Raw genomic sequence first — 13,322 nt, 5'->3', positions numbered from 1 at the left:
TAATAAGAGCTCCAATAAAGTTTCCACCAAGCAATTATTATTAATAAGCAAAGATTACTGGTAGCGTCCTTTAAGGATCGTTAGACTTTGTTTTGATTTGGTCTGTTTTGGATTCAGGATCGACCATTTCAGATCTGGTTTTGTCAACGTTTAATTTGATATCTGTGTCTGTGCATACAATTTTTAATAATGACAGCAAATATGTATTTTTCTAAATCGAAGTTGACTGCTAAGATGGCTGGCGTTGTTGGAGATTATTCGAAAATTCTGCTGCCATATACACGTACGTGTACGTACGTGTTAGCACCTGCTCTGCCAGAGCGTTGAAGCAACGCTGCTGCTAGAGACAATTGGCTCGTGTGAAAACACCCAAAACTAACATATCTGGAAACGTGTCGGCGAATAAATTTTAATGGAAAGCTCCTTGCTCCTCACAGTGGAGAGCAATTGAGATCGTTGCAAGGCAAAGTGGGAAAACCTTTGGAGCTTTTAACGTTCCTTAGCCCGAAATTCTCATAGTAAAGTTTCATAAAATTAATTATCCTCCGCACCTACTGACTTATTTGTTTTTATCCTGGATTTTAAATTCATTAAAAATGCAGCTGCAGCTATAAATTGTCGACTTATTGTAAACATAGATAATTTAACGGACTTCAAATTACCAGATAGAGTAAACACCCTTGCCAGCTTATTGCCTGATTGTTCTCTGGCTTCAACATTGGGACTGGCTAGCTCTTAAATTACGGGAGATATGGGTGTTTGGGAAATTTGGGCTGCCAGAGTGGGCTAATAAAGTTCTGAAGAATTTATCTTCCTTCTAAGTTTGGTCAATGGTGCATGATATAGGCTTTTCAGAATTTTAGGGACGAAGTGGGCGTGGCCAAAAAAAATGGAGGGCTATCTTCGTAATCGACCTTGCAAGTTTCCTAGCTATAGCTCTTATTTAGCGGGAGATATAGGCTTTTATGGCTTTTGGGGGCGGGAGTGAGCGTGGTCCAAAATTTGTTGTTACTAGCAATATACCTTTCAAATTTGGCGACTCTAGTTTAAAAATTGTGTAAAGTATACGATTTAATCGATTTACACTAAGAAGTGAATTGGTTTAGGGAGGCGCAGTGGGCGTGGCCATCCAATTTTTTATCGATCTCTTACGGGAGTTACTAGTGACATATTTTCAACATTTACTGACTCTAGCTTACAATTGTTTTTTGCCGATCTCTGAAGGAGGTTACCAGCAATTTACCTTCCAATTCTGGGGCCTCTAACTTTGAAATTATCGAAGATATGCGGTCTTATCGATTTAGGCTTTCGGCTTTGGCGATTGGCAGGTGTAGGCGTAGCCATACAATTTATTCCCTGTTCTTAACACTAAAGATAACGATACTTCATGTATTCCTATTCCTACCAAAGTGGGTCAATGACCCGTTTTTACAAAACATAAAAATAATACAAGAAAAAAATTAAATATTCTTCAATTGAATCTCAAATTTAGAAAACAATTAAATAATATGCTAACTTTATTCATGCTCACCGCATATTTTGCAAATTATTGGGTTCTCGAAGGTACATTTTCCACACACATATTAATTGCATTTGAAACAGATTTTCGCAGTTTTGTTTTCTTTGCTTTTTTGACTTTGTTGACTTTTCTAAATATTTTTTTTTCTTCCTGTTGGTCATTTTGAAAATCTTCGACAAGCTCTTCAGCTAATTGGAATAAAAATTGCTGTCCAGAGATTTCTTCGCCGGTTGTTTCTCTGTATCAAACCCAAGACTTGATTCCAGCAAGGTCAAGAATATTGAAAAGAATCTGTGCAGTCCATTTATGCGATTTCGATTTCAGGTGTACACTTACCATGTGTTTCAATGCTTATAGATTTATACTTTCAGCATAGTAGAGGCACTTTTTTGTTTGGCTTACTTTTGTAAATGCTAAGTGAACAATGACTCGAGTTGTATAGTTTTGTCGAGAAGCATGACATACCATCTTTCGCCTGCTTTTGATAGTTAACTGTTGTTCCCGCGGATCGGTCCAACAATAGTGGTTTTTTCTAGTACTTTTGTAGCTAGTGATGCGCTCGTAAAGAAATTATCTGCAGCTTCCGCATCCTGTGATCGGTTGCAGTAGTTTGAAAACAACGAATTCCCCAAGAGGAGTTGAAGCTGCTCTGTTTTCTTCTTTTCCCAAATATGGAAATCCATTTATGATGTATTTGGTACTGACATTAGATGCTAGCCGGAATTTGATACCAAACTTATCCGGTTTGTTTGGCATATACGAGTATTGTATAAACTTACATCTCGCTTTGCATAGGAAAAGCTGTTCATCTATAGTTACATGTTCCCCAGGCTTGCAATTTTGGCTATTTATATTTATACCATACGTCAGATATTACAGCCAATTTATCTGTTTGTAAATGCTGTCTTCGTTGACTCTTTTTTATCTTTATTAACTCCATCATTTCACAAAAATCACTCCTGCTCACAGTTTTTGAAAAAAAGCTGGATCCCATTTACTGTTCTACAGATATGAAATATTCAAATTGTTTGCATGATATACGCCACGTGCATATAGAAGAGTAATACATACATTTAGTTGCAAAATATATCAATATATCAATGCCCATAATCACAAGAAATTCAAATCAAGATACAGAATCTTTGCAAGCGTCAAATGGCCTCTTGGGATAGTTAGGGCAGATTACATATTTCTCTCGGTAAAAATATTAACAAAAGGTTTGGTGTTAAAGGCGGCTTCCAGTAATATATCTACCAAATTTGATGGCTCTAACTCAAAAACTGTGGAAGATTTAGACATTTTTAATTTTTATGGCCGGGGGCCTGGGTGGTCGTGGCACATGCCGATCTTTGAAGGGCATCGCCAGCAACCTACCAACCAAATTTGGTGACTCATGAATGATATAATTAATATGCATAGCAACAATAGACATAAGAACTCTAGTCGAGGTAGTTTCACTGGGAAATACCCTCTACCTTTACATTTCACGAGCACTTATTTTCGAGGGCGTGAGTGGGCGTGGCCAAAAAATGTTGTAGGACGTTCTTAGTAATCTATCTTCCAGGTTTGGTAACTGTAGCTTTTACATTGTGGGAGATATAGCTTTTTTTCCGCCTCGTGGTTTACATTTTTTTTCAGGATTTTTTAATGGTGTTTGGTGACTAGGTTGCAAATTGTGGAAGATATGCACATTTCAGATTTCTAGGGCCGAAGTTCCTGGGAGCGGGGGGTGTGGGCGTAGTCTGAAAATTATACTCCGATCTTTGAAGGAGGTTACCAGCAAGTTACCTTCCAATCTTTCAAATTATGGAAGATATGCGAATCTATCGATTTACATTTTTCGATTTATCGGCTTTGGCGATTCCATAATCGCGCAGGTGTAGAAGTGGTTATACAATTTTTCATCGGCTCTTAAGGACGGCTAGTAGTAATATATCTACCCAATTTAACGGCTCTAACTGAAAAGATGAGCAAGATAGCTATTTAAAATTTGTATGGACGGGGGTATGTAGGCGTCGGGGATGGGCGTAACCAATCTTTGAATGACATCGCCAATAACCTACCAACCTATGGGAGATATGTGGCTTTTTCGATTTGTACCTACCGATTTCGATTTTATTGATTTCCTAGCTGCTTTGTGGACGTTGCACTCCAATTCTTGTACTTTGATGCGGGCACATACCAGTATATGTTCCAAGTTTCAAGTTTCTATCTTTAAGGGCATCGAAAAATACCTGCGGTAGCAAAGTATAAAAACCCAACACACATTAAGTACCTGGAGATACCTCGAGACGGTTATTGCGAACTGCTTAATACACTGAAACCAGTGCAATTGATATTGCGTATTATACTTATTTGTTATGTTTATTTAAAATTTGAGGTAATCAATAGTATGCAAATGACTATACCTATTTAAATTCAATTAATCGACTTGCAAGAAAAATCTATCAATTATTTTTTTAATTTTGAAAGTTCATACAGATGGAAATACATTTTACATACGGCTTGATATAAATGGTTTAAAAAAAAAAAAATAGTACAAAAACGAGTAGATTATAGATTTTATTACATAGCAATAAAATATTGCTTTGTTCATAATAGTTAGGCTAACCATTCTCGAACTAGTTCAGCAATGCGCTCCTTAGATGCGCGCATCTCACTGCTGTCGCTGGGGCTAATGGAGCCGAAGTCATTGCAGTGCGAGGCCTTGCTAATAACCGTGGCTCCTTCGGCAACGCCATGACCTATGGCACTCCAGGGATCTAGTTCACCGTGTGTCATATAGACGTTCTCAACGTTGGGTTCCATACCACCGAAGTCCAGATTTGTCTGTGCAGTATTGCTTTGGATCATTTCGTTACCGTACTTGGAGCTAAAGACATCTTTGCACATTTCAATATAAAACGTGGCAGGGAACTTGGTACCAAATGGCTGCTTAAGTGAACGTGACGATTGGTACCAACCATACTCGTTACAAGTCTGATAATACCATGGACGAGCTATCAAAAACCATTTACACTAATCAAAGATAACAACACGATTGGAAATAGTATACTAACTTACCCGCACCAAAATCCTCAATGGCGCTCAGAAAATAGTCAACGGTTTCTTGATAGCGTGCATCAGTGCACGTTTCATAGCCCCAAGCCCAGTATACAAAATTGGCAATGGCTGTGGCATCATCATCGAAAGTCAGCAGAAAAGTACAATAATAATCGATTTCACCCGGTCTACATTTAATAGTAAAGTCATTAGTTTTGATTGTCTTGCAGCATATGATTGACTTACTGTTGATACTGTGCTAAGCTCGCAAAGACATTGGAAATACTGCCAAACAAGTTCCACATATCCAAATCGTTTTCATGATCAAAACTGCTGCATAAGCGCAGCATTGAGCGTGCCTCAGCCGAACGTTTGTTGTCAAACATGTACTCCAAATCGGCTATGCCCTTCTGAATGCGGTCGTAGCACTTCTGGCCACCCAGCTCCGCAAAGGCTTTACCTGTCACCTCTTTGTACTCGAAAAAGTCTACCTTGGCGAGCAGAGGCGCACTGGAAGCCCAGCCACCCACCACCAAATCGGGATAGAGTCGTTTGAACCACACAACCATTGTGGCAGAGTAGGAGCCACCAGCTAACAATACTTTCGAATTGGCGAGCTGTGCATTCTCCGATTTAAGGGTTGTGATAAAATGCTTGACATCGGCAAGCGCCTGCTTGACGTGCAAATACTGCAAATCATCCACGGTCATTTTCCTGTTGACAACACTTATTCATATAGAAATGATTATGATATGAACTCGGTTAACTGCACTTACTCTGTTGGCACACTGTTTCCATAATAACGATGCTCTGTGTAGATCAAAAGGCCCTTGTGTTCCTTGGCCAAGTCGTACCAATGACCCTTTTCTATCATGCCAGGGCTGACTTCCCATTCACCGCCCAAATATATGAAAATTGGACTGCCCTCAGTTTGGAATTCATCGTTGATCAAATAGCGCTACATAAAGTAAAAGTTTATAAAATATGTGGTTCAGAATATTGTTTTTAAAATGTTCTTACCATTTGGTAAGTCTTCTCATTGCTTTCATCAAAGTGATCAAGTGGCTGTGTGATCCATTCTTCAGTAGCCTTGTCTAGACTAATCCCCTTCTGTTGGGGTGGACCACGATGTAGATCCCATAGAGTTTTCACGAAAACGGGCACATCTTTCTTCCATTTCAGACTGTTTGCCTGGCTAGCCAAAACCACCAGCAATAGACTGACCAACTGAACCACCAACATGATCGAAAATGAAATAGGCCAGAGCACAACATTCAACTTTTATTTAATTCAATATAGCTATCAATAATTTGCGATCAAGATAAAAGGCTATAAGATTGCTGATAAGCGTAATATTTCAATAGTGGTGGTGATAACAGGGGATTTTCAACCGCAAAACAAATATCACAAATTTATGATGTCCGATGATTTAATTAAACATTTAGTTATTATACTCTGAACCCATTAAAAATGGGTAAAAATGGTATAATGGTTTTGTGCAAATGTATATAACAGGCAGAAGAAACATCTCCGACCCCATAAAGTATATATATTCCTGATCAGGGTCAACAGCCGAGTCGATAGAGCCACATATCCGTCTGTCCGTCCGTACGTCTGTATGGACACACAGATCTGAGAGAATATAAAAGCCAGAGACTTCAAATTTGAAATAGAGATTCTCGTATACCCGGCGCAGATCAAGTTTGCTTTATTTTATCGATAGCTGCAGAATCTTCTAATTAATATATAATATGCATATGCATATTATTGATCACCTGCCCAAATTTCATCAATATCGGATAAGAAAGACCCAAGTTATTGTCGAAAATATATTCTCATATTGATATCATTTATATGCGAACGCATGTGTGAGAAAGAGATGACATGATAATCGACGCGAGCGTCAATATGTCTTTGAGTGTATTCTGCAGACCCCCGTTACCCCATTACGATTGTGTATACGTATATATGTGTGTATTTATATAAAGAATCAGTTCGGGCTTGTGAATAAAAACATGCGCTGCTCGGTTTCTTACTCTTCAAGTTTTAGAATATATTTAACAGCTGTGTTCAAGGTAAATAGTAGTCGAGCTCACTCGACTACAGCACTCTTACTTGTTTTATTATGGGTTTTATTATTTCTTATCCCAACTCTGAAATATAAAACTGACCAAGGCACAATGAAAGTCATGTTCAATTAATCTCATCAAACTATTTAACAGTATATTCTTAAACGACAATTTTATATGGTATTCCGCATACTTGTTTATTACAGCAATAAAACACAACCACTTAACTTTTAGATTCTGATACCGCAGAAATAAACCAAAATGGAACCATAATTTTAATTCAGCCATTCGCGAACCAGTTCAGCAATACGCTCTTTCGAGGCACGCATTTCGGCGGTGTCTCTGTCGCTGATTGAACCAAAGTCCGTGCAGTGTGCATGTTCTGTAAAGTCGACAAAATAAATATTTAATGTTTACTATTATTTTTTGATCAGTCCACCTGGTATAATGGTTGCCTGTGCCTCGTTCTGAATGCCCATCGCACGCCAGGGATCCAACTGGCCATGAGTTAGGTACACATTTTGCACATTCGGCGACATGCCTCCAAAGTCTGCATTTGTGTTTCCCACCTGTTTCTCGATAAATGAGTTGGTATACTGAGAGCCATAAGCATCAGCGCACATTGTCGTGAATAATGCTAAGGGGAACTTAGTGCCAAAGGGTTGTGCCGAGGAACTTGAAGTTTGGTACCATCCATATTCATTACATGTCTGGTATATCCATTGGCGCACTGTAAATATTTATTTAAAATTTCATCAATAATAGCAACAGCGGCGCATTTAAATACTTACTTATGTTACCACTGTATCTTGATTCCAAAAGAACGGTGGTGATGGCATCGTAGCTGAGATCGTTGCATTTGCCACCGCTCTTTTCAAATTCATCGAGTATATACTTGCTCACTCCAATGAGATCAGAGCTTTCTGCCATGATTTTTTGGCAAACACCCTCAATCCGTCCAGCACTGTTGGTTGAATAACATAACATAAGCAATATTTTGGGATCTGTTTGAACTCATACTTACTAGTGTCCCTGCACAACGCCAGCAAATATTTCGGAAATCTCGTTGAACAATGTCCATACATCCAGATCGCTGTATACATCAAAATGTTCACAGAGCTTCAGCAGAGCCTTGACCTCCGCTCCTCGTTTAGTGGCAAACATAGTTTCCATTTCAGCAATGCCGTTCTCAATACGCTTATTACAGTCAGCTCCGCCCATTAAGGTTATGGATTGTCCCATTATCTCCTTGTATTCTAAGTAAGTTTAATGAAAGGTGTTATAAGTCAGGTAGGATATAGTTAGTTGAAAGCCCAAACATACCCAAAAAGTTCAGTTTAGCCAAAAGTGGTGCACTGGAAGCCCAGCCACCTACCACTAAATCCGGATAGATCTTCTTAAACCAAGTAACCATCGTAGCCGAGTAGGAACCGCCTACAATAATGACTTTGGAATCGCTCAACCCCTCATAAGTTGTCTTTTGTGTGGTTATAAAGTGTGCCAGATCGGCCAATGCTTGTGTTACATGCAAATATTGTATATTTTCATTGGACAAATCGCTGAAAGACGTATAAATTCATGAGGAACTTTACAAAAATTATTTTTTGATAAGAAAAAACTCACGGCAAGGGATGGCTTTCGCCATAGTAACGATGTTCAGTGTAGACGAGCAGTCCATTATGTTCCTTGGCCATGTCGTACATGTGACCACTTGTAACATAGCCCGGGGATATGGCCCATTCCCCGCCTAAGAAAATGAACATGGGACCACCGGCTTTAAAGAACCCATCGTTCAACATATACCGCTAGATTGGGTAAGTAAGTGATTCATAATCGATTGGGAACTATTATATAACACTTGACGCTTACCATTTGCCATGTTCGTGTTTCGGACTCATCGAAATGATCCAACTTCTGCTCGATCCACAAGGTTTGTACCTCATCAGCCCTGTTCTGGTTCGCAGGCAAAGGAGGCTCTCCGTGCAGTTGCTTGAAAGTACGCTGGAATATGTTGTCACCAGCCTGAGCGCATTGGCCTAATGCTAGCAGAACCAGTGTAATTCCGACTAGGTGGTGTGTCATCGTTGTGAATTGAAGTTCTACTGTAGCTGAAAGCACTCTTCGAGCACTCTGCGAGAGCTAATAAATGTTGCTTAGCTAACTAGCAAATCTTATCGAGCACTTATTGTAATCTATGTGTCAAATCACACAAGAGGCAATAATGAATACTATCATACTATTATCGAATTGTCGGCATAATACATTGTCGAGCTCAATAATATTTAGTGTGTTATCAGCATAGCTAGTCGACGCGTTTCCAAAATCATTGATATCTGACAACTAAAATTTGCTAATAATAACTATCGATAAACCAGTTGCTTGTTCTACATCGTTATTAATTTACGTTTGGATCAGCTTTGATTGATTGTAATCGATTGATGATTTTTTTTTTTCTTGTTTTCCTGATATTGTGTGGGTTATTTAATTCATTTCATATTTTAATTCGATTTCATATTCAACATAAAAGAACTTTAATATATACATTTTGGTGACTACAAAAAAAAAAAACAAAAAAAATGCTGAAAAACATTTATTTTCACTCGTAGTCAAATCGCAGGTAATTACAGTTGAACAACTGAATAAAAATTCCGCTTGCTCATTTATTACATTACAATAAAGCCCACTTTTAGAAACCTAAATGGACAACAATTTTAGTTCAGCCATTCGCGAACCAGTTCAGCGATTCGTTCTTTCGAGGCACGCATTTCGGCGGTGTCCTTGTCACTAATTGAACCGAAGTCACTGCAGTGTGCATGTTCTGTAAAGCCAACAAAATGATTATATAATGTTTTTGAATATCATTATTCAATTATCTCACCTGGTATAACTGTTGTCTGAATGCCCATAGCACGCCAGGGATCCAACTGGCCATGAGTTAGGTACACATTTTTCACATTAGGCGACATGCCCCCAAAGTATGTATTTGTGTTTGCCAGCTGTCTCTCGATAAATGAGTTGGTATACTGGGAGCCATAAAGATCGGCGCACATTGTCGTGAATAATGCTAAAGGGAACTTGGTGCCAAAGGGTTGTGCTGAGGAACTTGAGGTCTGGTACCAACCATACTCATTGCATGTCTGGTATAACCACTGACGCACTGTCAAATGTTAATCCAGAGATATAGTTATAATGGCACAAGCCATCGATTTAAATACTTACTGGGACCTCCTGTGTACCTTGACTCCAAAAAAACGGTAGTGATGGCATCGTAGCTGAGATCGTTGCATTTGTCACCGCTCTTTTCAAATTCATCGAGTATATACTTGCTCACTCCAATGAGATCAGAGCTTTCTGCCATGATTTTTTGGCAAACACCCTCAATCCGTCCAGCACTGTTGGTTGAATAACATAACATAAGCAATATTTTGGGATCTGTTTGAACTCATACTTACTAGTGTCCCTGCACAACGCCAGCAAATATTTCGGAAATCTCGTTGAACAATGTCCATACATCCAGATCGCTGTATACATCAAAATGTTCACAGAGCTTCAGCAGAGCCTTGACCTCCGCTCCTCGTTTAGTGGCAAACATAGTTTCCATTTCAGCAATGCCGTTCTCAATACGCTTATTACAGTCAGCTCCGCCCATTAAGGTTATGGATTGTCCCATTATCTCCTTGTATTCTAAGCAAGTTGTTTGAAAATATTGTAAGTTAGGTAGAATGTTGTACGTAAAAATATATAACATACCCAAAAAGTTCAGTTTAGCCAAAAGTGGTGCACTGGAAGCCCAGCCACCTACCACTAAATCCGGATAGATCTTCTTAAACCAAGTAACCATCGTAGCCGAGTAGGAACCGCCTACAATAATGACTTTGGAATCGCTCAACCCCTCATAAGTTGTCTTTTGTGTGGTTATAAAGTGTGCCAGATCGGCCAATGCTTGTGTTACATGCAAATATTGTATATTTTCATTGGACAAATCGCTGAAAGACGTATAAATTCATGAGGAACTTTACAAAAATTATTTTTTGATAAGAAAAAACTCACGGCAAGGGATGGCTTTCGCCATAGTAACGATGTTCAGTGTAGACAAGCAGTCCATTGTGTTCCTTGGCCATGTCGTACATGTGACCACCTGTAATGCGGCCTGGGGAAATGGTCCATTCTCCGCCGAAGAAAATGAACATGGGACCACCGGCTTTAAAGAACCCATCGTTCAACATATACCGCTAGATTGGGTAAGTAAGTGATTCATAATCGATTGGGAACTATTATACAACACTTGACGCTTACCATTTGCCATGTTCGTGTTTCGGACTCATCGAAATGATCCAACTTCTGCTCGATCCACAAGGTTTGTACCACATCAGCCCTGTTCTGGTTCGCAGGCAAAGGAGGCTCTCCGTGCAGTTGCTTGAAAGTACGCTGAAATATGTTGTCACCAGCCTGAGCGCATTGGCCTAATGCTAGCAGAACCAGGGTAATTCCGACTAGGTGGTATGTCATCGTTGTGAATTGCAGTTCTACTGTAGGTGAAAGCACTCTTCGAGCACTACTAAAAGGTGTTGCTTAGCTAAACGTCAATTCTTATCGCACAATTAATAAGGGTATTATCTATGTAAGAAAATCGCACAAGAGGTTGTAAATATTACTAGCATACTGTTATTAAGGCATTGGCCTGAAAACTCAAAGCGAAGTCAATATCATGCGGTGCCTTATCTGCACTACTTAGGCTACTTCGGACCTTAATGTTTATACGGTTCTATATCATGTATTTGAAGTCATTTTACGATAATGATTCCCTTATAATTTTTCTTAAAAGAGTGTACATTATTAAAATTCGAATATTAATTTCCTACCCATTTCCTAAGTTTTAGAAAGTTTTACATTTAATGTGAATAATCAAATATATAAATATAAGATATTCGGGGGTTCCTAAAATTTGTTGCAAGAATACTTAATACACCCAATACTTAAATTCGAAAACTAATAATTGTTATCGGTGATCCGAGCAGCATGCTTTATATTATTATTATTGTGTATGAATCACTTTCAATTACTTGCAATCGAGAAATTATTGATTTATTGGTTTCGGTTGCTCGAGCTTACAATTTGGGAAATCTGTTGACCAATTTGTTAGCAACAAAAAGTTTTAATAGCGAATTGTGCCCTAAACTTAGCAAATGGACTCAAACTATTTGTTAGTTCCTGTAATTTACACTCTGTCTTTGCTGAAAATCTTCTTTACTTCGCACACACATCAATAATGCTGATCCATATCCAGGGATCATCTTCGGGTTTCGGGAATTAAATGTTATTAAATTTGTGCTCTTGACCTCCATATAGCGCGTTGAGCTCGTCAACTTTTCTTTTTGTATTGTCAAAGATGTGCATGAGACCGAATTGTATTTAATATTCTGTAATTAATGTGGTAAATGGTGTGTTCTTGCCAAATGGCTGAAACATAGATCTCACGTGCAAGTTTTATTAAAATATTTACGACCTGAAAATAGTTATTTATATAATTAATCTTTGAAAAGAAAATATATTAAAATAATCCCTGGTTAATCTAATATCATTCGTATTATCTAAACCTGGTATTTTTTTATTGAGCTGCTTCAGCACCTTACCGAATCCGACATATTTGTTGCTGTCAACCGCAATCACGTATTTGCATAATTTTTACATCACAGATATGCTAAAAAGTTTAAGTCTTAATTAACAAGTCAAATGAATTCATTTTACTTTAAGACTTTCTTACGATGGTGCACATTAGTTGCAATTATATGGGCGACATTGCCACTGCACATTTTGATTTTGTGTTTGAAGCTTAGACTATTCCAACCTGCAGTAAAGCGTAGCGGAAGCTGAGCCGACACCATCAATTAACTCAGGGTTGCCCTTCGAAATTAAGTTACCATATTTCCGGCAGAGATACAACCCATTAAGTTGACCTTGGAATTCCCTAGGCAAGGGACTGTGACCTCTTGAAATATGCCAGTTCAATTCTTGCTCCATTATCAAATATTGCAGGTGGTCAACTTTTAGATTTCTGTTGAATGTAATCATTATAAATTGCACTTTATTTGGCATTCAATTCCACTTACTGTACTGGTCTGCTTTTGCCATAATAGTGATAACCTGTCCAAGCCCCATAGGTGTTGAACTTTACAACCATTTAGTAGAAGTGGCCCCACAATTATTTTTTAAGTTGCAGTCCGTTCTGCATTCACATTGATTGACTTTAAAAGTATCCTAAAACCTTAATTTATTTAGTGTACAATTCTTACTTGTGAATTTGCCATTTTCCACATAAGAGCCTCGCTCTCATTGACATTAAATGAATTAGGATAACATATTGTTGTAGCCTCACCTACTAAGCTACGTTTATTTACTGCTTTCCTAAGTTAATTAGACTCTAAATAATAAAAGTTGCTTGCAGTAATTAACAATTGACACGATCTTAAATATAAAATGTAAATTTCATTATTCACGCTCATTTACTCACCAAAATAAAAATCAGTACGTATATACATAAATAGTATATTTTTTTCTTGCTTTAATATTTGTTTATTACTTGATCCACAACGTAATTTATAATGCAACTTGCATTACTAATGCAAGTACGAATAAAAGATCTTTACATCAATGTTAATATTAGTAAAATAAGACAAACCTCTACAAGTACA

The 13,322-nt window shown here is 38.2% G+C and overlaps 4 protein-coding genes across 4 annotated transcripts in view; 1 reads left to right on the top strand and 3 right to left on the bottom strand.

The window, feature by feature from the left end:
* LOC6569965 (chromatin-remodeling ATPase INO80) overlaps positions 1 to 13,322 on the top strand; it is a 54,346-nt gene that overhangs the window by 19,890 nt on the left and 21,134 nt on the right. The window lies entirely within an intron of this gene.
* LOC6569968 (putative serine protease K12H4.7) lies at positions 4,066 to 5,807 on the bottom strand. Its single transcript, XM_001996223.3, has 5 exons — positions 5,582 to 5,807; positions 5,338 to 5,519; positions 4,808 to 5,275; positions 4,583 to 4,749; positions 4,066 to 4,518 (listed from the first exon to the last, which is right to left on the bottom strand). Exons 1-5 carry the CDS (start codon positions 5,801 to 5,803, stop codon positions 4,121 to 4,123), a joined length of 1,437 nt encoding a protein of 478 aa, XP_001996259.1. The 5' UTR covers positions 5,804 to 5,807; the 3' UTR covers positions 4,066 to 4,120.
* Positions 6,802 to 8,773, bottom strand: LOC6569969 (putative serine protease K12H4.7). Its single transcript, XM_032741801.1, has 7 exons — positions 8,500 to 8,773; positions 8,254 to 8,435; positions 7,954 to 8,189; positions 7,655 to 7,886; positions 7,422 to 7,594; positions 7,070 to 7,360; positions 6,802 to 7,012 (listed from the first exon to the last, which is right to left on the bottom strand). The coding sequence occupies exons 1-7, from the start codon at positions 8,710 to 8,712 to the stop codon at positions 6,906 to 6,908; spliced, it is 1,434 nt and encodes a 477-aa protein (XP_032597692.1). The 5' UTR covers positions 8,713 to 8,773; the 3' UTR covers positions 6,802 to 6,905.
* LOC116806030 (putative serine protease K12H4.7) lies at positions 9,252 to 11,158 on the bottom strand. Its single transcript, XM_032741803.2, has 7 exons — positions 10,927 to 11,158; positions 10,681 to 10,862; positions 10,381 to 10,616; positions 10,083 to 10,314; positions 9,850 to 10,022; positions 9,509 to 9,787; positions 9,252 to 9,448 (listed from the first exon to the last, which is right to left on the bottom strand). The coding sequence occupies exons 1-7, from the start codon at positions 11,137 to 11,139 to the stop codon at positions 9,342 to 9,344; spliced, it is 1,422 nt and encodes a 473-aa protein (XP_032597694.1). The 5' UTR covers positions 11,140 to 11,158; the 3' UTR covers positions 9,252 to 9,341.

Source organism: Drosophila grimshawi, unplaced genomic scaffold (assembly GCF_018153295.1).
Source record: "Drosophila grimshawi isolate 15287-2541.00 unplaced genomic scaffold, ASM1815329v1 contig_545, whole genome shotgun sequence".
NCBI classification, from domain to species: Eukaryota; Metazoa; Arthropoda; class Insecta; order Diptera; family Drosophilidae; genus Drosophila; species Drosophila grimshawi.
Note: the sequence above shows the minus strand (reverse complement) of the source record. Positions and strands in the feature narration are given on the sequence as shown.

Excerpts from the sequence above, each read along its gene's own strand:
- LOC6569968 (XM_001996223.3), bottom strand. The coding sequence starts at position 5,803 with ATGTTGGTGGTTCAGTTGGTCAGTCTATTGCTGGTGGTTTTGGCTAGC. Across the intron at positions 5,276-5,337 it reads GGAAACAGTGTGCCAACAGA|GAAAATGACCGTGGATGATT; the intron begins GTAAGTGCAGTT and ends TGTTGTCAACAG. Across the intron at positions 4,519-4,582 it reads CATTGAGGATTTTGGTGCGG|CTCGTCCATGGTATTATCAG; the intron begins GTAAGTTAGTAT and ends GGTTTTTGATAG.
- LOC6569969 (XM_032741801.1), bottom strand. The coding sequence starts at position 8,712 with ATGACACACCACCTAGTCGGAATTACACTGGTTCTGCTAGCATTAGGC. Across the intron at positions 7,887-7,953 it reads GGCTAAACTGAACTTTTTGG|AATACAAGGAGATAATGGGA; the intron begins GTATGTTTGGGC and ends AAACTTACTTAG. Across the intron at positions 7,595-7,654 it reads GGCGTTGTGCAGGGACACTA|TGCTGGACGGATTGAGGGTG; the intron begins GTAAGTATGAGT and ends TTCAACCAACAG.
- LOC116806030 (XM_032741803.2), bottom strand. The coding sequence starts at position 11,139 with ATGACATACCACCTAGTCGGAATTACCCTGGTTCTGCTAGCATTAGGC. Across the intron at positions 10,863-10,926 it reads AAACACGAACATGGCAAATG|CGGTATATGTTGAACGATGG; the intron begins GTAAGCGTCAAG and ends TACCCAATCTAG. Across the intron at positions 10,617-10,680 it reads GGCGAAAGCCATCCCTTGCC|CGATTTGTCCAATGAAAATA; the intron begins GTGAGTTTTTTC and ends TACGTCTTTCAG.